We start from the raw sequence: 24820 nt of genomic DNA, 5'->3' as shown, positions 1-24820 counted from the left end.
ACACAGCATTACCCATAGATCGGTCATATACGAGCTCTGAGCTCTCTTCCGGGAGGGAAATAGCTGGCAATCACAAGTCCAACATGTGATCCAAGACAATGGTGAATCACGCAACTTTGCTTCGATTATTCTTTGTTCGTACTGACTCATGTTGGGCGATTTCATTCAGCGAGGAGCAAGATGCTAATAAAGAGGGAGAGGGGGGCCAGATTCGGGGCCACGAATGATCAAGAGGGCCGCGCGGTAGCCTGCGGATACAATGTCGAACTTATGAGCAGGTGGTCGTGAGTTCGAATCCCGGGGTTTGCTGCGTGCTTGCAGCCAATAACAATATATAAAAAAAATGTCAATCATCTCGGGTTTTATGTTTTGTCGTCCCCACGTGCGACCAGACCAGAGTTGCAGCAACTGGCCAAGTTCCTAGCTGCAGGCACTGTAGTTTCTAGAAACAAGGTCCCATCTGCTCATGCGTAATCACCATCCTAGATCAAACCTATGCCCATTTTTTTTTTCAGAAACCCGTTTTACTTTTTCAAGAAAATGGTCTAACTGCTCAATAGTACATAGCAAAATATATCAACTCGATGATATAAAAAACAGAACTGTTGCTTGGGTCAAAACTTTTGCTCGTGATTACATACCGGGCGTGAACTTCAACCAAGGTCGAGACAAGAACAGGTCAATTCACTTTGCAAGGTTAATTAACAATATGCCATGAGAAGGCGTTGTACATTTCACTTGTCTAATGCATGTCGCACCTTCCCGTGACATCATATAGTTAATTTTAGATCCAAAGTAAAAGGACCTGCTCTTGTATAGACCTTGGCTGGCTAATTGCACGCCCCTACACGATGCCATTATATATATATATATATTTGTTGAGACATTCTGACAGGTTGACGTAAGTGGAGTAGGAAACACAGGAGTCTTAGTCTTGAGTTTATTCCTGACTAGTTTCGCAGGTATGCTTTTTCAAAGGAATGGGTTTACAAACGGGCTGTGGGCATTATATACATGGGGTGGACCTCACTACCTCCTCTTTGTTATTAGTGTTGTCATCATATTTAATTGTAAAACTTTATCATTATTACATTAGCCACAATATAATGTTCACACTCGTAACCAACTATGGTAACACGAGGAGGTAGTGAGGTCCACCCCATGTACGAGTATATAATGCCCACAGCACGTTTGTAAACCCATTCCTTTGAAAAAGCATACCTGCGAAACTAGTCAGGAATAAACTCAAGACTAAGACTCCTGTGTTTCCTACTCCTTACGTCATATATATATATATATATATATATATATATATATATATATATATATATACACACACACACACATATACATATATTTCCTTCCACAAATGGCCTGACCTCTTGCTACACTTTGATTTCAATCATCCGATTTTACTCAGATCTCACCATCAAATCTCACTTTCTATCACTTTTTCCTCCTCTTCTGGTCACACCACTTACTCGCCGACTGGCGGCGGCGTCGAGAGAGAAACTCTGGTTGGGGGTCCCTCGGCGCGACGACGACGACGACGACGACGACCTTTACCCTTCTGTCTCCAGAGTTTAGGACGGAATCGTCCGTCCCCTCGCTTTTCCTTTCTGTCCGCTACGCCAAGAGTGACAGAGCCTAATCAAGGGAGACCATCGGCAGGAGGAAAGGAAAGAGGGAGGGAGGGGGAAAGGAAGGGGAGGGAAAGGAAGGGGAGGGAAAGGAAAGGGAGGGAAAGGAAGGGGAGGGGAGGAAGGAGAGGAGAAGGAAGGAGGGGACGAAGATATATAGATACATACACACACACACACTCACACACATATATATATATATATATAAATATATATATATATATATATATATATATATATATATATATGGTGTTCATATATTTGAGAGAGGAGGGGGACGAGGTGGGAAGAAAAGAGGAGAAAGAGGGGAGACGAAGGAAAGGAGAGGAGAGGAGAATGTTTCAATAGTTATCTATTTCTCATTATTCCACTCCGCTTCCCTCTCTCTCCCTCCCCACATCGCGACACAAGGAATGTCAACTGTCTCTCTGAGCCTTTGTTTACTGACGAGTTTTCTTCCAACGGTACTCAGCCTTGAGTCGCACCAAATCCGTCTCTTCACTTGAACTGGCAGCTCTGGAATTCTCAGATTCTATTTTCCTTTTTCATTTTTTCTATCTTTTTTTTTTTCCTCGTGCAAGTGTGTGGGTTTCATCAGGATTGTTATCTCAATGAACGATATCAATTGTTTTCCAACAATCGTCCGCCAAGTTAAAATGAACAGACACGGTACTTAATGGATGAAGAAAATTCATTTATAAAAAGGGGTTCACGGAGCTTGTTACAAATTAATTTAATCTACTTTTAATTCGAAATTTCCCGAGTTTTGCATCTAAAAACTGCCTTTTTACAATTATTACACATTTTCAAGGATAAACACAAACATTAAATCGTATCCAAACTTGCTCTACAGTGTGCGGAGTTACACGGAACGTCCCCTTTTCCGCACAAGTCACAAACATGTTTACGCGTAACTGCCCTAACTCAAGTTTCCCCCTACCTCGTTAAGCCGACGCTAACTTAACTGCCATAACTCAATCTTGACCTATTTCGTTAACACACCTTGACCACGACCTTTCCCCCTGATAATACAAACTAGGTTAAGTTAATTATTAGTAAATTTGTTTTTATCAAATGTTTGAATAAAATGAAGTTGTGCGACAATTTGAACCCCAATACAAATGGTACAAATGGTTGAAGACAACAACGACGTACACAATCATAGATACGCAATAATAACATACCACACAGTAACCTCACGACAGTTTCCATACATTAGCGTAAAAATAAATCAAACAAATAAAACAGACCTGGAAAAAATATATTGAAACAGACCTACAGAACTTTGCGCAAAATCCCTGCGCAAAGCCTCTGAAATGTGCTATCTCCTTCTACAAAGGCAAAGTAATATATAATGGGTAGTTTAACATCTGCTCAAGGTACAATGGTGACCAAATATAGCTCTTTTTACTCTACGAGCTACGCGTTGTGATCCGACACTTACAAGCGCTTTCAGCTTTTGATATTACGTGTAGCCTACATACATAAGTACGAGTACATACATACTTTGTGGTTTTACACTAAACCAAGCAAGACAAACTACACAACTCCTGCGCTACCTTGTCTGCGTTCTCCCCTTCGCCCCAGCTGCTCCAGCCTCTCGACAGAGGCCCGGACACCGCGGCCCCAGTGGTATCCGCCTCTCGCGCTCTCTGTCTCAGCGTTTTCAGCAAAGTATATCTCCCGGAAGGGGCTGTAGTCGATGGGCGTCTTGTGTCTCACGGTCGGTATTATTTGGTCCTCGTCGTCGTCGTCACGGGTGAAGGTGTTCGAGTCTTTCTGGTAGAGTCGGGAGGCGTAGGACGGGGACGTGTACTCTATGGGGGTATGGAAGTCCTCGTGGTATTGTCGAGACGTGGACGTGTCCTCGGTGTAACGGCGAGGAAAGTGCGAGACTTCTGGGCAGTGTCTGGGGAGGTCACAGTCATTCTGGTGTCGAGAGTCACTTGGGAAGTCTCGCGGGGGGAGAGGGAGCTCCAAGGGCTGCCGGCAGACGTGAGGGACCAGAGAGTCTTCGTACTCGGCAACGTCACACCGTTCCCCCGAGGTCACGTAGCGGCAGTGGCTCGCGTCATAGTTGCCGTGTTCGTACGGACAGGGTGACGCTCGGTGGTTCTGGTGATGGTCACATTCGTAGCTGGGCGAGCAGTCCAGTTCTTGGCCCGTGGCCGGGACGCCGTGGCCACACGGGTCTTCGTGCCGGTAGTTGTCGTGGGAAATTCGAGGAGAAACTGATTCGTGTACACACGTTTCCTTTTCCGAACTCCTCCTGAAGGAGCCACGACTTCTCCTCGAACTCCTCAAGGTTCCTCCTCGCTTGTAGCCGACATCCGGGACTGCTGAAGTGGATGCCAACAAGCAAGGCTCGGTTTCTGCATCTTCGTCGCTTTCTCTGGAGGAAAACGTTCGGAGATGACACACTTCACGTCTTCGGTCGCTGGACTGGTTCCTGTGCGAGGGATCCTCGCGTATGGTCACGTTCTTCCCGATGCTCCTTATGGTCTTTGTGCCGCTGATGGCGCCGTTGCCACCAGAACCCGACTTTGTTCTCCTTTCCTCCTTTTCCGACCTGTACCCACTCGTGGCGTCGTGTCTTCGGTCACTCCTGTCCTCTCTCTCGCTCCTGTAACCGCTCCTCACCTCCCCACACCTATTTTCCTTCTCCTCTCTTTCACTTCGATAGCCACTTCGGTTGTTGTACCTCGTACTTCTTCGGTTATCATCGCTCCTCGTCACTTTGTTTTCACTTCGAGGGGGTCTCTCGTCACTCAGACCCCTAGGGAAGGGGCCTCGGTTGTACTCGTGAAGTCCCTCGAGAGCTTCCTCAAGGCTCCTCCAGAGTTCTCTGGTGCTGTCACCACCGGGAGGCTGGCGCAAAGTGGCAGAGGTCGTGTTCCTTCCGGTGCCGCCGCCCCCGCCCCCGCCTTCTCCCTTCTTTCTCCTGTCCCCTCTTCGACGCGTCCCTTGCACGATCATCCGACCTCCGCGATGGTCCTCACACTCGGCGCAAGAGCAAGCCGAGCAGACGGACACCGAAGAGTCGGAGAGAACATCTCCCGAGGTGAATTCGTCATCCGTAGAGTCAGACGCAGTTCGTCCTTCCGAATCCCGCTGGGGTCGACTTCGGAGTATCCCATTGCTTACGATCTTCCTGCCGTCGCCTTCGCCCTTGTTCTCGACCCTGCCGCCGTTCACACCCCACAGGTCGTGGGCGTTCAGGGGACTTCTGGTCTGTCCCGTCCTCGGGGTGCGGGTCTCGACCTTGCGACCTCCGAGATCTCTGCCGCCCTGGCTCGAAGTTACTCTCCGGTTGTCAGTAGTTCGTCTACTTACGTATTTACCGTTGGTCTTGCCAGCGTCGTTCCTTCGGTCTGTAGTAGTCGTGTCCGTTCTGTCGTGCTGTTCTCTTCCTCCTCCTCCTCCTCCTATGTAATAACCCCTAGCGTCCACGGGCCTACCACGCTCTCGACTACCACTACCACTATGACTACAAGCACCTTGTCTACTACTCCACTCCTTCCCACTCAAATTACAACTCTGGTTTCCTCGATGGGCTGTACCTTCCACTCCAACCTTTCCTCCATTTCCTCCTCCGCTGCCTCCGGTTGGGGCGCCAGAGGCGTCCCTGTACCTCGCCCTTCTGTCCATGTCCTTCGAGGGCGAGGGTCCCATGTCGATGGCCGGGGGCTTCTTGGAAAAGCTTGATACACAAGACAGATGAAACAGTGTCAAATGGCGATGAAGATACTTATAGGTTGATCAAAGTTCTCTACTTACATGCACGTCTGCATGAACAAGGATACTCAAAGTGTTTGCGTTCACAGAGTCTGAACAAGAGTTCAATGGTCAGTGGAGGGGGTTGGGGCCGCTCTGCGCACACGCTATTGAATTGCGCACGCGCGGAGGTGCGGAAGTGACCACCCCCATCTTTAGCGGTTCATGTCTTTGGTCCACACGTTTCCGGGTCACGTGACCATGTGCCTTCAAGCAAAGACGACCACTCTCCCCTGGGAGGTTCACCACGGTCTGTTGGCCCCCTTGGTTGGGAGAAAGGGGTTGGGAGGGAGGGGGGGAAGGTCTCAGGGATGTCAAACGAAGCGACAATTACAGATGAGAACAGTGACTGTCACTAACCAGGACGGTACGTATCTAGTGAACGCACACGCACACTTTCATTTTCGATTTTTCTTTCTTTGAGGTTTCGTCACTGGTAGCACTACACACAATCTCTCGCTCACTTTACCATGTCATATATCATTCGCTTCACATTTCGCAACCTAAAACAGGGGGGAAATATTATCTTTTGAAGAAAAAAAAATCCACTTTTCCTGATAGAATCGTTGGTTATTGACAAAAATATAAATCCTGATCATGTAAAACCGCTGTGAATTAACATTGATTTCCTGTCACATTGCAGGACGTATCAATTATTGCACGGCACACGCACGTCGGAGCAAAAACATAAAACAAATCAACCAGTGAATAAATAGTGAAGGAAATAAAAAAAAATCGAGATTTGTCGGGTTATCATCCGTGCGCAGCGTTCAACACATCATCATCACAACCACTTCGAAATGTTAGGATGGTCTGCGGTGCTCCATTACTAAAACCACGCTCCCCCCACCCCGCACCTCCATGGAAACATCGCCTACTCGTACTCAATCATTCTTAAGGGGCATTTAGACGGCCAAACGGTTTGACAAACCCGGTTTGTCAAACAAGTGTTTGAAGTGATGTTTGACCGTGTGAATAGGGTATTTGGTTGTCAAACACGTTCGGCAAACGTGTTTGACGACCAAATACCCCATTCACACGGTCAAACATCACTTCAAACACTTGTCTGACAAACCGGGTTTGTCAAACTGTTTGACCGTGTAAATGGCCCTTTACAGTGAGCCCCACGGTTAAGACTGTCAGCCCCAAACCGAAGGTTATGATGGAAGTTTTAGTGAGTTTGTTATGGGTCATACAAACTAATATCCGACGGCTGGGATCGACCTCGTGTCCCGTACGTCCGGGACATCACGAGCACTTAATACACATGACCCTCTGACAACAGTGCCACCTGTCCTCTTGGCACTCCAAGTTCACGTTCACATTTGACACGAGAGAAACTTCGGAACACTTGAACTGTGTTCTTCATACTTGGCAAGAAGAACCTTGGTAAAGGGTGTCTCGACATCTAGGTCTCTCATGAACCCCCGCACACCATTCCCGCCTCAGCTAACGGTCAGTCCTAAAGGCGACCACAAACGACTTCCTTCCTTCCCTTATGACAGACTTAGACCAACCTTCTTGAACATGATCAATTTACACTTAAACAACTATGATACGAGATAGGCGTAACGACTTTAGAGAAGTGTTGCGTCTTCCATATATATATATATATATATATATATATATATATATATATATATATATATATATATATATATATATATATCGATTTAAAATGGTAGCCTTAACGAGGGCACCATCGTGCACGCCAAAACATGTACACAACTTTATTCACTCTGCTTTTGTGAATCTGATTGCACTTATTTTCAACTTTCTTTCTTCGACATTTAACCGATTTCAAAATCAATTTCGAAGTCACTGGGTGGGCCTTGTCACCTGTCCTCCTCACGCACCTGGGCAACCCCAAAGACGACGCCCGAGGTGTCGTTATCAGCTGTCAACCCACAACACAGAGCTCAAACACTCCGGCACGGTACACGACACACACAAACCGGTTCAGAAAACATGACACACTTCTGCACATCCGACACAGTGTTCAATTCGCACATCCGATACAGCAATCATTTCGACCATCCGACACAAGTGATGCAAGAGATCACGCACTACTTCTGCAGTAGTCAGTGGGCAACCCGCTAAAGTTCGCGCAGCCGACCAGCGCCGATCGCGTCTTCGGACATTCTGGCGCGGCACACTTTCGACGCTCCGCACACAGCGAACACCCCGCTCACCGCCACCGAACTCGTTCCAGAGGGTGGGCGCGGCGTGGCGCGGGGGAGTGCGGGAGGCCTCCTCATTAAACAGGGTGATAGATGGAGGACGGGAGAGAAGTGGGTGTGTGTGTGGGGCGTGGAATAAGTGGGTATGTATCCACTTGGTTGTACTACAGCAGTGTTTCCACACTGACTGTGTGAGTGTGTGTGTGTGTGTGTGTGTGTGTGTGTATGTGTGTGTGCGCGCGCGCATCAAAAACCTTTGTGGGATATTTCTTTTTTCTTATGGGGGGGGCAAGTGATTATTGTGCTATTATAGCCCATTTCGAGGAACCCAGTGAGAGCCTATTCTGACGACCTGCCAGCTGATTTTATTCAGCCGAGGGAAACCCCTACACAAGTCATTTAAGGAACTATTAACAATTATGAGAAATATTGAGTGTTCCCATAACCATTCGAACCATTATCAGTTTGTCCCGTTTCTCAGTTATCCTCCACTAAATGAGCACGGGGAAGCTGTCGAGATCGTTGGTATGAAGTGGATGGGGAGGGGAAGGGGTGGAATGGACGGGGAGGGGAAGGGGTGAAATGGACGGGGAGGGGAAGGGGTTAAGTGGACGGGGAGGGGAAGGGGTTAAGTGGACGGGGAGGGAAAGGGGTGAAGTGGATGGGGAGGGGAAGGGGTGAAGTGGATGGGTAGGGGAAGGGGTGAAGTGGACGGGGAGGGGAAGAGGTGAGGAGGGCTGAGAGGGAAAGTGGTGAAGTGGATGGGGAGGGGAAGGGGTGAAGTGGACGGGGAGGGGAAGGGGTGAAGTGGACGGGGAGGGGAAGGGGTGAAGTGGACGGGGAGGGGAAGGGGTGAAGTGGACGGGGAAGGGGGTGAGCCCCATACATTCAAACCTGATCAAATAGGAAAGGGAGGTGGGGAAGGATCCATAACAGGAATTTTTGGGAAACGCAGATGTCACCCCCCCACACACACACAAAAAAGTCACTTGAACTGGGCATATGGTCAACCAATCTGGCAAGCGAGTGCACCAGATATATTCGATCCATCTGTGGTTTTATTCCAATGAAGACCAAGTGGGCTCCACATCATACCTGCGAGGAGCGGATGTGAGAATCACGATCAGGTGTCTTGACAGTGTTAACAGATATCTGGACAGCAGGATAAAGGATTGGAGACGAGATATATATATATATATATATATATATATACATATATATATATATATATATATATATATATATATATGTATGTTTCTTAAGACAGATTGAACATTTTTAGAAGTTCCGCCATGGGATACGAACCCTGACCCTGACCCTGGCCTCGTGATTATCGACGCACGGGTCAGGGTTCGTATCCCATGGCGGAACTTCTAAAAAAAAATAAATATATATATATATATATATATATATATATATATATATATATATATATATTATATATATATATATATATATATATATATATATATATATATATATATATATATATGCTAATAAGAACACGGGTACGTGTGTTCACTTATGCAAAGTAGACCACTTGCAAAAAGAAACTAACGAAGCAGAGCGCTTTCGTATATTACATCTTCAGTGCAACAAGATGTAATATACGAAAGCGCTCTGCTTCGTTAGTTTCTTTTTCCAAGTGGTCTACTTTGCACATGTATATATATATATATATATATATATATATATATATATATATATATATATATATATATATATACGTTTCAATTTCTGCATGTTGGCCTCCGTGAGTCTCTCGATGTTGATGGTTTAAAATCAAAGTGTATTGTGGTTAATATAAATGTATATCTGTTCACTGGGACCCATTCAGTGTTGTACACACACACACACACACACACACACACACACATATATATATATATATATATATATATATAGAGAGAGAGAGAGAGAGAGAGAGAGAGAGAGAGACAGGGGGAGGTGCATTGATGAGAAATGAATTTCTCTTCCGCCCCAAACGCTAGAATGCACTCTTAAAAGTTAACTGTGCCCATATTCAAGAGCGCGTACAAACATACAATGCCGACAGCATCTGCTCCATCATAATTCATCGGTAATGTACACAATACGGGTGTACGGAATTTTATTTCCCGTGCAGCGAACAGAGGATTTTTTTTAACTTGTTTGTATGTATTTGTTCATTTGTTCCCCAGAGTAGAGGGTTTGTTTCATGGAGGGAAGAAAAAAAAAAAAATGCGTATGGAGGCTTGGGGATGTATTGGGCTTACCATATGGATTCGTTGCCCTTTCTAGACGGCGAGTCGGTGTAGCATCACGATTCTATACAGATTATTCTTTGTTATTTTATTTCCAGCATCCGACCTCGATATAAGACCAAAAGGTTTCCTCCCGATATTTCATTTTATGCTATTCACTTTTGTCATTGTAATTCATGGTAATACACAAGAGAACAGTAATCACAGTGAAGCTAAATCGGTATATAATATATATATATATATTATATATATATATATATATACATACATACACACACACACATGCACACATATATGGGTCAACTCTTCGTCTACCCACGTCCTCATATATATATATTTTTTTTTCGATCGAGGTAGCTCCGTGTCGTTTTGGTTTCTCAAGTTTTGATAATTATTCTCGACGACTCGCAACGATTTCTTCGTGAAATTCGAAGCAGCAAACAAACAACGGTGGAGGCGGCGGCGACAACGGCACCGCCTCCCATCTGCTTCGGATGTGCCAACAAGCATCCGTCACGCACACCCACAACACTTGAGGAAGAAGAGGAAGAGGAGGAAGAGGAAGAGGAAAGAGGAGGAGGGAGGGCGAGACAGGAGGACCTGGAGGAGGAGGAGGAGGGAGGGCGAGTGAGGAGGTGGAGGTGGGAGAGGTCGAGGAAGAGGGAGGAGGAGAAGAGGGAGGAGGAGGAGGAAGAAGAGCAGAGTAAGAGGATGAGACCAGATTCACAATGTACCGGAGAAATCACCTCCTTTACTTCCTCTTCCTCCTCCTCCCCTCCTCGTTGCTGTGACCAGTGAACCGTTTACCAATTATTTTTTAATACTTTATATCCATGTTTACTGACAGGAAGTTTACAAATGAAAATGTACAGCGCTAATGGTCCGGTTCTGCCGAGGCGCATTCTTCTCCCCTTCCCCGATGCAATTCTGTCCCGACACAGCATTTCATTGGATATTTTGCGGTTATGCCAAACATGAACAACCGTATATGAACAGGACCGCAAAATTGCGAATTGCAATTATTTTTACATTTACACATAAAAGACAGAACGAAGAGTATACAAATTCAATGTACCGGTGTTTCGAGATTTCCTTTTTGAACGAATAGTTATACGAAAATGATCTGGGTGAAGAGAGTTCCAGAGCCTCCTCCCCTTGTGGAGGACATGTTGATGGACTCTTGCGAAAGCATAGAAAACGGGAGAGAGGCTGAAGAACCTCCCTTAACCCATTCAACTCCGATGACAAGATGTCTTGTCATTTGGTCAAATAAAAAAAAATATCATAAAACACCAAAATGTTTGATCAAACACCAGAAAAATATGACGTCAGTCCTCACTTCGCTGCGAGCGAAGCGAGGATTGACGTCATATTTTTCTGGTGTTTGATCAAACATTTTGGTGTTTTATGATTTTTTTTTTATTTGACCAAATGACAAGACATCTTGTCATCGGAGTTGAATGGGTTAAGAGGAATGACCGTGAAAAGGCGGAGAAGAGTCCTCAGAAAGACCAGATGCGACCAAGACTTACAGGTGTACGAGGTTCCTTCAGCACCAGATGGTTCTGGGGCCCAGTAGGGTTTAACCCACTAAAACCAGATTTTAATTTTGTTTAAAGGGAAGCGTCTGGGGACACTAGAATATTAAAATCAACACAGTTACGGTTACTCAAACCCTCAAAGCCCAACGTTCACTTTCGTTATTTTGTTCTGGCTGACGCCTCGAAATCTTAAGGTTCCGGTTTGGAATATATATCTAGATGCTAAGCGGTTGAGGGAATCTCTTAAGTGTTCCCTCCCTCTCTCCTCCCTCCTCCCTCTCTCTCTCTAAGCCCAGGTTCAATCATAACCTAGATTCAGCTTCACAAGCAATTCAGTTCAAGTATGTGACCTTCAAACGGTTTGTCGTCTTCGGAAGCTGGGCCTTGGCATTTGGGCCAGTTGTCGCTGCGCAGGCACACCCCTCTGCACGGCAAAAAACAAAAGACAATAGACACAGCGGCGGACCAGATGTCGGTCTAGGTGGTGGACCAGATGGCGGACCAGTTGGTGGACCAGGTGGGCCCAGGTGGTAGCATTACCAGTAGCGTCACGTAACACCAGAGGGGCACTTGCTACCCTGAACCTTGAGGCTCTTGGAACTCAGCTGGAGTGCCACAGTTTGCAACTGGAACTACTCCACGATAGTCAGACGCTGGGAACCAAAGAACACTTTCATTACCGGGTGGCATATTCCCTTTCATTTCCGTTCCCACCAGGCTATTCCATTCATTTCCGTGGCGCCCCTTTCATAGCGACGGGGTTACAACATAATTCGATTACATAAGAATATAAGAATGGAGGAGGCTGCAAGAGACCATAAGGCCTACACTAGTTAGTTCCATGTCCCTTACCACCTGTCATCCCTATCCATAAAGTTATATATACATTTTTTTTAAAACAACCAATTGTTTCTGCATTCACTACATGGTTACTAAATCTGGGTGGCACTCTTCCTATTAATCAGCCTGTCGCCAGGCGATTTTATTCATCTCCGTGGCACCCTTCCCCTTCCTCGGTAACTAGGAAGTTGAATACAGCTTCGCAGGTACACGAGCATCAGTGTATGGATAAGGATACATATACAGTCAAGAACAAAAGTCTTGACCTACGCTACAGTCCTCACAACGTCCTCTTCATTTTATTTTACTTTTTTTTTTTGGGGGTGGGGGTCGTGTATGTGATTTAGTTTCTTATACAGTGTTTATCTCACATTTAGGTATTCTTCTTGAATAGACAAAAAAAGAAAAGTCGTCAAAGAATCTGATATTTGTATAATGAAAAATTCTGTGTGGGTCAATACCTTTGCTCGTGATTGTACATATCACTATACCCTACAATACACAGCACACACCCTACTCTTCCATTTCATTTACGGGCAGTGAATAAAAGTAGTGTAAAATATATGTGATGATATGGTTTAACGTCACAAACTCCCCTCCCCCCTACCGGAAGGCTAGGACGGTGCCCCTCACAGAGGACTATGTATCGTGGAATTTAATTAACCATGCCCTTGGTTCAACTTCGCCGGTGCAGGATTCGAACCACCACCCCCTTGACCTTCGCCGCAAATAACGGCGCCCTAACCCGCTCAGCTAGCGTGTAATACTATTAAAAGTGGGACGTGAGCATGGCATCAGTGTCTGCCTAAGAATCAGCACACTGACTGGCCAAGTTTCTGATCATGTTTGGTGAAGACGACCTACAGCTTCCAGGGGAAGGACGACCTCGTGCGACGCAAAACAAAACCCAACGAAGGAGGTCGTGCTGGTCATCATGGGGTCGGCAAGCAGTATGCTCTGCTTTCTCTCTGCTTCTCTCTCTCTCTCCCTCTCTAAGATCCCGCATCCATTCCCATCTCAAAAAATCGATCTTGTTCTAAGAACTTCGCTGTTGGTAGAATCATCTGAGACACTGCGGCACTCGGTCCAATGTGTACAATGACAAACTCGACGTGTTTTATTGCGGTAAATCGATTTTACTCAGGTGAGCGAAGGGACAAAGGGGTTGGGGGAGAGACTCGCTTGGTATTTGTCGCACAATCTATACAGTTCTATTGTCATTCTATTCTGGCTGGCACTGGGCTATTCTATTGGTGTGTGTGTGTGTGTGTGTGTGTGTGTGTGTGTGTGTGTGTGTTTGTGTGTGTGCGCGTGTGTTTGTGTGTGTATGATGTGCGTGTGCGTGCGTGTGTGTGTGTGATGTGTGTGTGTGTGTGTGTGTGCGTGTGTGTGTGTGATGTGCGTGTTTGTGTGTGTGTGTTGTGTATGTGCGTGTGTGTGGTGTATGTGCGTGTGTGTGGTGTATGTGCGCGCGTGTGTGTGTGTGTGCCTTTGTGTGTGTGTGTGCCTTTGTGTGTGTGTGTGCCTTTGTGTGTGTGTGCCTGTAGGTGTGTGTGTGTGTGTGCCTGTGTGTGTGTGTGTGCCTGTGTGTGTGTGTGTGTGTGTGTGTGTGTGTGTGTGTGTGTGTGTGTGTGTGTGTGTGTGTGTGTGTGTGTGTGTGTGTGTGTGTGTGTGTGTGTGTGTGTGTGTGTGTGTGTGACACCCTTCATTTTACGTTTACTCTCTTTATTCTTGCCGCTGCCAATTTATTTCATTCAACTGTGTGTCTGAGGACTTGTAGGCTAAGGTTTTGTGCCGGGTACGTGTAGCCTCAGGCTGAGAGCCCCTCTGGTCTACAAGCCTATAGGGGAGGCAGGGAGGGGGGGGAAAGGGGAGGGGGAAGAGGGAAAGGGGAGAGGGGGGAAGAGGGGAGGGGGAAGAAGGAAGGGGGAGGGGGAAGAAGGAAGGGGGAGAGGGGGAGGGGGAAGAAGGAAGGGGGAGAGGGGAAGAGGGGAGAGGGGAAGAGGGGAGAGGGGAAGAGGGGAGGGGGAGGGGGAAGGGGCCTCGAATGCGGTTGTGCACACACAAGTAAGTTATGCCTGCACATTCCATCGACCTCATAAAGCTTGATTTCTCTTTGATCAGACATGGATGCACAATATAGAGTGGGGAGAGGGGGGGATGTACATTTAATATTCACTTTGATTTTATTCCTTCTTACAGTTCTATTTACCTTCAGATTACGCGTTAGTGTATTATGTTCTTACTGCTAATCAGTATTATGCTGGGCCATTGTGCGTGCGAGGGCAAAAGACACACACACACACACACACACACACACACACAGAGAGAGAGAGAGAGAGAGAGAGAGAGAGAGAGAGAGAGAGAGAGAGAGAGAGAGAGAGAGAGAGAGAGAGAGAGAGGGGGGGGGGGCTGCTACCACCGCCCCTATCCGCCCGCACGCGACAAGAAAGCCAAAGGTTACTGGATCACGAGGGAATAAAAAAAAAAAAAAACCCTGCGTCGGTCGCCCAAGATAGGGTCCGTCTGCTGGAGAGAGAGTGGGAAAGGTCCCCAGGAATGGACAGCCCCGTTGCTACAGAAACAGTGCCACGGGGCGAATAAAATCGTCTGGCGGCAAGCAGGATAAAAGGAAGAGTGGCATCCGGTACAGAAGGGAAGCGGGTGCATATAACCTCTTCGGTATCGAGTGAGGGAGTGCCACGGAGGTGAATGGACTGCCCTCAGGGCCACCTGGCACACTATAGGTCAGAGTGCTACCCGTGACGTAGGTGGGAAGAGGAGGCGGGGATTTACCCGTTTGGAGGAGTGTTCGTTTTATGTACATTCTTACTCCTATCAAAGCAACTTATCCATCCTGGGTTAAAATCCTAAACTCCGTCGAGATGACGTAAAATGTTGATTCACCTGGTAACGAGTGACGTAGTTTTGCTTATTAATCGTACGGACTGCTGCCAGGTGATCTTATTCAGCCTAGTGGGAAGGACGCCTCATTCCCCCATCGATTCTGAGAGGGAAACTTGGAGGAAGGGGGAACGGGGGAAAGATGAGGCGGAGGAGTAGGAAGAGGAGGAGGAAGAGGAGGAGGAGGAGGAGGAGGAGAGGAGTAGCAGGCGAAGCAGGAAGGTGGAAGAGAGAGGAGGAGGAGGAAGAAGAGGGAGGGGAGAAGGAAGAGGGAGTGGAGGAGGAGGAAGAGGGAGTGGAGGAGGAAGAGGGAGTGGAGGAGGAAGAGGGAGTGGAGGAGGAAGAGGGAGTGGAGGAGGAGGAAGAGGGAGAGAAGGAGGAAGAGAAGGAGAAAGTGGGAGAGGAGGAAGGGGGAGAGGAGGAGGCGGAGGAAAAAGAAAGGAGGATGGGGAAAAGGAGGAAGAAAAAGAGAAAGAAAAGGAGGAGGAAGAGGAGAAGTAGGAGGAAGAAGAGGAAGAGAAGGTGATGGAGGAGGTGATGGGGGAGGAGGGAGAACAAAGGCCCTTCACCAGTACGTTTCTGGGATTCTTCGTGTAATGTAGTATTCCGTTGTAATAAGGTCATAAGGGGGGCAAACCTTGTTGTAGACCGACAGGGTAAAGACATCTCAGACAAAATGATGTACGATACTAAGGTGCTGTTCATCACACACACACACACACACACACACACACACACACACACACACACACACACACACACACACATACACACACACGTACACACATACACACACACGTACACACACACACACACACACACACACACACACACACACACACACACACACACTGCGGTTAAAGTGAAGATTTCAACCCCGCCACAGCTGCGGTGGCGGTCAACGTTTCAGTTTCAGCGACGAGCGGCTGAAGCTAAAGCTCTCCGACTGCCGTATCTCAACAGTGACATCTGCGGCCCAGTTCTCCATGTGGAGCAGATGTAGCTCTCATAGTGCTCTTTCTCTCTCTCCCTAAGTTGTTTTGATATATGACACCAACTTTAGTCATGGCTTTAGTAACGTCCTGAAAAATTCCTGAAACCGAACGAAGTCTCAGATGACGAGGCTGTAGAGAGGACGATGAATAAGACGACGACAACGGCGACGGGTCTCGCCCCACGCGGAGACTTCCCCTAAAGGAAGGAAAACGGGACCGCGAAGAAAGCTGCGGCGGCCAGCAGCCTCAACGGTTACTAAGACGAAAGAACTTCTACCTCAAATCCCTCTGCGGCTCTTGGCAGGCCTGAAGAGGCACTTTTACCAACAGAACCCCCCCCCTCCACCACCCACTCCCACCCCGCTCCAAGGCCACTGCCTTCAAGCAGATCATCCGTAGACATCTCTTTTATCTAGACTACCAATACTTCAACATCTTCCTTTCTAGAGCATCTCCTTATCTGAAAAATCTCCCCTGTGATATGGAAACTAACTAGTAGAGAATTAGACAGCTTTATGGATGGGAATGACAGATGGTAATGGGCATGGAACTGCCTAGTGTAGGCCTTATGGTCTCTTCCAGTCTCCTTCATTCTTATGTTCTCAATTAACCTCTTACATACTGAGTGACCTTTCTCCCTTTATTCTAGCAGGAGCCAGGCGATTTCATTCATCTCCGTGGTACCCCCCCCCCAACCTTCCATCCTTCTGTAGTGAGGGACGGGAGGGGGGAGGCTTTAATCCCTCCAATATGTCTACAGACTTTAGTGACCTTATTGTGAGGCAGACGAGTGGGCGTCTTGTGTCATGTACACATACACTCAACACAAAATTTATTGGGGCGGATAATGACAGTCGGTCTTGGTTGAGTAAAGATGGTTTAAGTTGGGTTAGGTTAGTTTGAGTTGGGTTGGTTTGGGTTGGGTTGGGTTAGCTGAGTTTGGATTTGGGTTGTGTTGAGTTAGGTTGGGCTGGGTTGGGTTGAGTTGGCTTAGTTTAGGTTAGGTTAGGTTAGGTCGAGTTTAAATTTGGGTTATATTGCATTAGGTTACGTTTGGGTTTGGTTAGATTGTATTAATGGTAAACTGCGTTGGATTAATTCTGGTCACAAATATTCACACATTAAGAATGACTTTTACAAAAACACAAAGTATCCCCATCCCCTGTTCTTCATTCACATCACAAGACTCCAAAGTCTGAAAACACACGGTTTGCAAAGCGACCTGTCCTTGGCTGCAGTTTATCTCATGTCATGTGTTGTGTATCACCTCTTCCTCTTCCTCCTCCTCCTCCTCTTCCTCCGCCTCCTCTTCTTCCTCCATCTCCTCCTCTTCTTCCTCAGCCTCCTAAAGGAGCCTCGACCCATCGACGAGGGTATATACTGACTAGAGTTCCCTCTTCTGCTGAATAAAATCCTCTGGTGTTGTTGAACACAAGGTTACTACAAGGTGGGACAAATTTTCTGTTCTGTCTGCCGTCAGGCGATTTTATTATCATCGATAGAACACCTTTACAAGCTGGAAATAATCATCTCATTACTAATCAAAAATAATTAAATATATCTAGGATCTGTTTATTATGAATAACGCGCCCTACTGTCGACATCACAGACCTATAAACAAACAAATATATACACAGATAAAAACCAAAAACTATCTTGCACGACTGCAAGACTCATCGTGAAAGTTACATTTTTGTCCACCTACTTGAAGTCGCGGAGAAAAATTATATATTATATATATATATATATATATATATATATATATATATATATATATATATATATATATATATATATACATAGATTAAATGTCCGCCCCCCAAATAATAATAATAATAATAATAGTAATAATAAATTTGATTTCAAAATTCGTCTTTTACTGGAATGAAGCCGAGCCCTAGTCATAGACGGAAAAGGATAGAAGGAAGAGAGTTCCACAGCCTCAAAATCCACAAATAAATAAACACAATAAAAATAAACACAATAAATAACTACTTCTGATGCAGCTCGACAGGATTACAAGAGCTTTCTCGTTGATGAGGTCAGCAAGTTTATTGACGCCATCTTGGACGAACCTCTGGCACACCACGTGCCAGTGCCACGGGGGCGAATGGAATCGCCTGGCGGCAGCCAGAGGAAGAGTATCACCCGGTATGGAAGGGGGGGGGGGTTAATGGAGACTAGATGAATCCTTTTCATTCCACTGGGGGGAGGGGTGCCGCGAAGGCGAATGAAATAGCCTGAGGGGGAACAAGAATAACAGGAAAAGTAGCAACCGGTAAGATGGCTTCAGAGAAATTCATGATTGCCCTCCTTTCAGCTTTATCATTACTAATGAGTGTTGTTCTTTTTTTTCTGACAGGTTGACGTATGTGGAGGAGGAAACACAGGAGTCTTAGTCTTGAGTGTCGCGAAACTAGTCAGGAATAAACTCAAGACTAAGACTCCTGCGTTTCCTACTCCCCTTACACACACACACACACACACACACATATATATATATATATATATATATATATATATATATATATATTTTTTTTTTTTTTTTTTTTTTAAATCCACCCCGGTTCCCGGTATCAGAGACCTCGGCACTCCAAGCACAGGTTCTGCTGCTTTGCCGGGCGAGACTTCTATTCCTTAAAACATTGGCTTCTTCAGAATACGTGTTCTATTAAATGCACAAGACACTCACAAAAATGACGTGAAATACCAACGAACAAGAAAAAATTAAGACCCTCAAGCTTAAAAAAATATATAAATAAAACAAATAAAAATAAATAAAAAGAGATTAAAGTAAAATCTGTCGACAAAATTAGTAAAGTTATAACAAAAATATAAAACGTCACGAATGTTCAATCAGTGTCGACTCCTTCAAGAAGTTTGAGCAAAACTATTGTGTTCCGTTCCTGACCATGTTGACATCACACCGAAACAAATCGTCTGGCGATTGTTGGCAACCGCGGAACCGGCGACGAGCCCCACTGAAGAAGGAGGGAGCAAGGAGAGGACGTGGATGGGCAGCCAACAAAGCGACCAGAGGACATAAATGAAAGCACAATGGCGCACAACAGGACGAGGGAGGGGCGAACGGGGACAGGACACCATTATCAAACGTGAATTGTGACAATTGCGAAGGAGAGGAAAAAGTACAAGAGGGTGAGGAAGAACAAGAGATAGAAGAGGATGATGATGAAGGAGAGGTATAGGAAGAGGTAGAAGATGAGGTAGAAGAAGTTAGGAGAGGTAGAAGATGAGGTAGAAGTTAGGAGAGGTAGAAGATGAGGTAGAAGAAGTGTTAGAAGGAGAGGTAGAAGAAAAGGTAGATGGGGCAGAAGAAGGAGGAGGAGGAGGAGCAGGAGGAGGAGGAAGAACGCCGAGTCAGTGCCATAAGGGTGTGCTGGTCACTTTCCATAGAGAGTGCCACTTTACCTTTTTTTCTCTATTTCTTATTCACCTCTGTGGCACTCCGGCCAGATGAACCCCCTATCTACCGGGTGGCAACACCTTTCGCTATGGCTACTGTCAATCTATTCTATCCATCTCCACCGCGTTCTTTCAGAGGAGAGAGAGATAGGGAGAGGATGGGATATATATATATATATATATATATATTTTTATATATATATATATATATATATATATATATATATATATATATATATATAGAAAGAGAGAGAGAGAGAGAGAGAGAGAGAGAGAGGAGGGGTAGAGCGAGGAAGAGGAGAGAGTGGGGGAGGAAGAGAAGACGAGATTTCCCGAAGATTGGGGTGAGGCGTGGTCGGGAAAAAAGCGGGAAGGAGGGAGAGAGAGAGAGAGAGAGAGAGAGAGAGAGGGAAAAGGAGAGTGAAAGGGATCTTTCTGCGTCGTAGCATTTTGGTCCCAGGGAGCAGTCGGCGGCCACATCCCTTCAACACAATAACATGTCTTGCACACCTCTGGCTGCCTTCACCCGATTTAATTCAGCTAAGGGAGGAGGGCGAAGAGGAACTCAAAGGTAACTCGATCTGGAGGGATGGGGGGCCGGAGACGACCCCCACCCTTCAGTAGGTGTTAGCCTGAATAAAGGCTTTCAGTGAGCGTCACCGTAGTGAAGGGCTTGAGAACGAGACCCAATGATGTCTATCATCAAAAAGGTGGGGGGGAAGGAGGGGGGGAAAGGAGATGAAGCTATTTCGGATTCAGTGAAAGGGTTTTGGGAACTGGACAAAAAAATTCTGGAGTACGATATTGCTGATCTGGCGGGATTTTGGTGGGTTAGGTTTGGTTGTGTTACAACTCATTTAAGCTGAGGAATGTTCGCCCGAAGGCGCGTAGCCGTGGGGGTTCCAATGTAAGATTTTAGGAGAAAGAGAACAAAACTATATTTTGTCAATATTAATCAAATGTGATGATCAAAAGGTAGTCACTTTTCGTTTAATAGCGAATTTGTCCTGTTGGGCGTATGCACCAACTATTATCTTGGACAACAGAGAAAGAGAAACACAGTAATAGAGAGAGAGATAGAGAGATAGGAGAGAAATAAAGAAAAAGGGGAAAGAGAAGACAGGCACGCACGCAAGCATGCACGTACGCGCACACATACACATAGGGCCCAACAATGGGTGCCTTCAAGTGGTGATTCTGTAAGACGGACGTCAAAGAGAATCATCTCCCTTCTGGCTATCTTCAAAACTCCTCTACCCCCCTCTTCACCTCTACTTGGAGGTGCAACCCCAAGGGTCTGGCACTCAGTCTCCAGCCCAACGTCTCTTTCCAGTGAAATCATTGGAAAGTCCCGAGGACCGTTGCCAGTATCTACGAGGGTGGGGACCAGGAGAATCCCTGGTTCCTGCGAAACGGGAAAGCTACGGCAGCGATAAAGTCCTCGATCGATCACGTCTCACGACAAAAAGAGACCGAAAGTGAGATCGAGACCATGACGGTGAACATGGCGAAGTCTCGACACCGGCGTGAGACCCAGAAAGGTCTTCGGAAAGACCCGAAAGACCTTGAGGAACTCATCGATTCCAACTCCGTCAGACTCTTTAGAAAAGCTCTTCTTTCGCTTTCTTTCTTTGGGGCCTTCCATGGCTCGGAAACTTCGGACTTTCGGTTTTACATTTTCCATGACTTTTAGACTCCGCTACCTACGCCCCCTTTCCCACCCCATTCCTCGCCAGGCCCCCTCCCAGCCTCCCCGCAGCCCCCTCGCCTGCAGCCCCTCTTACAGGAACTTTCCCTCACGTGGCCACCATCCATGAAGTTCAGCTTCGCTCTTTTTTCTTGCAAGACTAAGGTGTGTGTGTGTGTGTGTGTGTGTGTGTGTGTGTGTGTGTGTGTGTGTGTGTGTGTGTGTGTGTGTGTGTGAATTTACCTAGTTGTATCTTACGGGAACGGGAGCTTTGCGTGCGTGTGTGTGTTATGAATATGTATTACGCATATTTATATAATTATATATAATTAACTCTTTCCCATACCAGCGGCACTTTTTCTCTGGCCAGTTAAACTGCGCGACGTAATTAACCCTTTCGCTGTCCACGGGCTTTACTTCTGCTGAACAAGTGTACACAACAAGATCAAGTGCACAATTCTGGAACAGAAGGGAGAGGCTTGAAATCCATTTCTCTTTCAAGGCTCAAGACCGAATGAAATCACCTGGCGACAGTCAGCACAAATATACAAGTCAGGAGATAGTAGAGTACATAAGAACAAAATAATGAAGAAGACTACAAAGGGACCCTAAAGTCCATAAATAATGGTTCTTAAATTTTATTCTTCAGTGTTTCTTTTTTCTGTGATAAATTACTACGCTGGCAAGTGATGAAAAACGTGATAAGAAATATTCAAACCTGGCTACTTCGCCAACGAACACTTCAAAAGTGTAAGTCTACACTTTGAAGGAGATACCTAATCTTGATCTACTTGTTTATTTTGTGTATATGGGGACTGAGCCCCTCTCCTTATACCTCTCACACCTCTCCCCCTCCATACACCTCCTCTTTTTATAACCAGTGAAGCGAAGCCAACAGAGCCGATTACGGACATCCTTCCGTCCACTGATGCCATCTGTGCGCTCGCGGGCGCACGCGCGCTCCAACTCGGCCCATTTCTTACCGCGCGGCGTCAGCGGCGCCAACTGGCTGGGATCCAGCGCACCCTCCCCCCACACTCTACCCCTTATCCCCCATTTCCCACCCATTCCTTCCTTTCTGATGCCTAGAATCCCCCCTCCCCCATCACTTACCTAACCCGAATGATTTCTGGATCTAAGGCTTATCTCCCTTCCGTATTGGGTGACACTTTTCATTTTTATTCTGGCTGCCGTCGAACTATTTTATTCATTTCCGTGGCACCCCCTCTTCCACCTACCTCGGAGGTGAAGGGGTCGAAATCTTATGATTTCACCCGATTTCACTCTTACTGTACGAAATGTAAAGATAAACACACACACACACACACACACACACACACACACACACACACACACGCACACAATGCATGCACGGACGCACAAACACACACAAAACGGTAGAAACACTTGCATTAATTTATTTTTCAATGCGACTGATACTCAAAGAGTTTGACCGTTATGACGGTTATTTCGGTTACACTTAGTGTGCACAACCTCGCTGCGACGCGTCCCCATTCTCGTGATTGCAGAGTAAACAAGTACATATTGACACAGAATTCTTGAAACAGACACAAATACATACACACACTTGTACGATCTCTTACACCCAGCTAAAGAATACGAATGGTTTGTTGCAAGGAAACTGGGGTGAGGGAGAGAGAAACTTTGTTCTGCTTAACGCTAAAAGATTCTATTTAGCGTAGAGAACTCACAACCGCCCCAATCGTGAGACGAGTTCCTAGATAACGTGATGGGTGAGGGGGGATGAGCACCCGATACATGAAGAACAGCCTGAAGGAGGACCTGCCTGGGGAAGGGAGGGGCCTGCTCGCAGCATCACACAAACGAGGGAGAAATGGCTGAGGACGGATGTGATTTTTTTTTCCGTGGTGGGGTGGGGTGAGGATCTGTGGTAACGAGTGGGAGCTTGAAGGGGAGAGGGTTGAGAGAGAGAGAGAGAGAGAGAGAGAGAGAGAGAAAGTGTGTGGGGGGAGGGGAAGGTAGTTAAGAATATTGGAATGGAGGCATAAAGGTTAGAATCAAGGAGGATAAAAAAAAAAGAAAAGTAGAAATTATAATTTCCAAACATAAAAAGAATGCTACGTGGCTCTTGTACATATGGGTGGCACCGAAGTCCTTACACTACCGACTGTACAAAATGGTGGAGAAGGAAACTGCGTCAGTTGGGAAAGACGCCCTGTTAGACAATGGAGCGTAAAAGGAGAGGGGGGGGGGGGGTTGTCGAAAAAAAAAAAAAAAAAAAAAAAAACGGGGTTTCATGGGAGCGAGGGGCGGAGTGTTAACAGCTTCCGTACCGGGTGGCACTTTTCCTCTCATTCTGGTTGTCGCCAGACGATTCTATTCACCAACGCCAGAACCTGTCCCTACCGAGAGGTACTCTTCCTTTTATTATGTCTGCTGTCAAGCTGTTTCATCCCCCCCTCACCTAACCCCCCCCACCCAAAAAAAGGGGGGGAGGGGGGAAGGGTAGACTTGGATCCGCTCCAAAGGACAAGAAGATAAAAAGGGCAGGTGACGGAAGACAGGTGACGGGGAAAAACGGTGACGCGGCAATGGGAGGGAGAAATAATAAATATTATGTAAACTGCCAAACACGTACACACACGCACACATGCACACACCCCGTGGCGCAGTGGTTACAGTTCCCGGCTGCCACTACGGCGGTCCGGGTTCGAGTCCCGCCCAGGGCTGAAATAATTTCAGTATCGCTGAGCTGCGAGTTGTTTCTCCAACTCTCGTGGGCGGGGAGTTGGGTGTGTGTGTGCGTGTAAGGTCACAGCATTACCCATAGATCGGTCATATATGAGCTCTCTTCCGGGAGGGAAATGGCTATCGATCACGAGTCCAAGACGTGATCCAGGACCATGGTGAATCACACACACCGACAGATAGATAGATAGATAGAGAGAGAAGGGGTGGAACAGACGTGATGCAAGATTGAAACGAACCCGCCAATCGGCACAGTGTAATTTATGCAACTGTGCATTAACTCCTCCATGACTTCGGGCACACAAGGCATTTCTCGCTGGCACGCTACTTTCTTTTGCTACTTCGTTGGAGCAAAAACGACTTCGGTTGCCATCTTTTGTTTTTCAAATTTCCAAATGTCAAATCACTCTTGCGTCATATAGTGAGAAGCTGAAGGACGAACTAAGAGAAGTTAAACCTAGAATACGAATGTTAGACACATTGTTAAGATGTTCTTACGCAAGTCTTGAATATTGTAACCGAAGTAGTTTCTATTCGAACGAAATAACAAAAGCAAGTAGCATGCTAGCATATGACGCCACTTCTAGAATATTTCTAGTTGCCGCCAGATTCTATTCAGCAGAGAACAGCCCCCTCCCCACCCCCGTGCAGCAGAGAACAGCCCCCTCCCCACCCTCCCCACATGACGTCACACGAAGTGCCTTGGGGTACCCATTCTCCACCCCCACCCCCCCGCCTCCCTAATATGGTCCCCGTTTCATCAAGCAGCTTCTACTCCGAGTCTGCATGACTCTCTCTCAATTCCCCCCGTGCCTGCCCAACATCCGCATTCTTCCCCTCCAACCCCCCTACGGCCCTATCAA

General features: G+C 46.6%; 2 protein-coding genes across 3 annotated transcripts in view; both read right to left on the bottom strand.

Annotated features, from left to right (window-relative positions):
* The window catches only part of capt (adenylyl cyclase-associated protein 1), a 74197-nt gene that overhangs the window by 18726 nt on the left and 30651 nt on the right, over positions 1-24820 (bottom strand). The gene's annotated exons all lie outside the window — the stretch shown is intronic.
* Positions 2884-7700, bottom strand: LOC143040016 (uncharacterized). The gene is made up of 2 exons (XM_076210549.1): positions 7482-7700; positions 2884-5917 (listed from the first exon to the last, which is right to left on the bottom strand). The coding sequence occupies exon 2, from the start codon at positions 5310-5312 to the stop codon at positions 3180-3182; it is 2133 nt and encodes a 710-aa protein (XP_076066664.1). The 5' UTR covers positions 5313-5917; positions 7482-7700; the 3' UTR covers positions 2884-3179.

The sequence above is a fragment of the Oratosquilla oratoria genome, chromosome 27 (assembly GCF_046742065.1).
Source record: "Oratosquilla oratoria isolate Oo_2021 chromosome 27, ASM4674206v1, whole genome shotgun sequence".
NCBI classification, from domain to species: Eukaryota; Metazoa; Arthropoda; class Malacostraca; order Stomatopoda; family Squillidae; genus Oratosquilla; species Oratosquilla oratoria.
The sequence above is the reverse complement of the archived record's forward strand: the minus strand, read 5'-3'. Positions and strand labels throughout refer to the sequence as shown.

What these genes read in the sequence shown, in the direction of transcription:
- LOC143040016 (XM_076210549.1), bottom strand. Translation starts at nt 5,312, where the DNA reads ATGGGACCCTCGCCCTCGAAGGACATGGACAGAAGGGCGAGGTACAGG.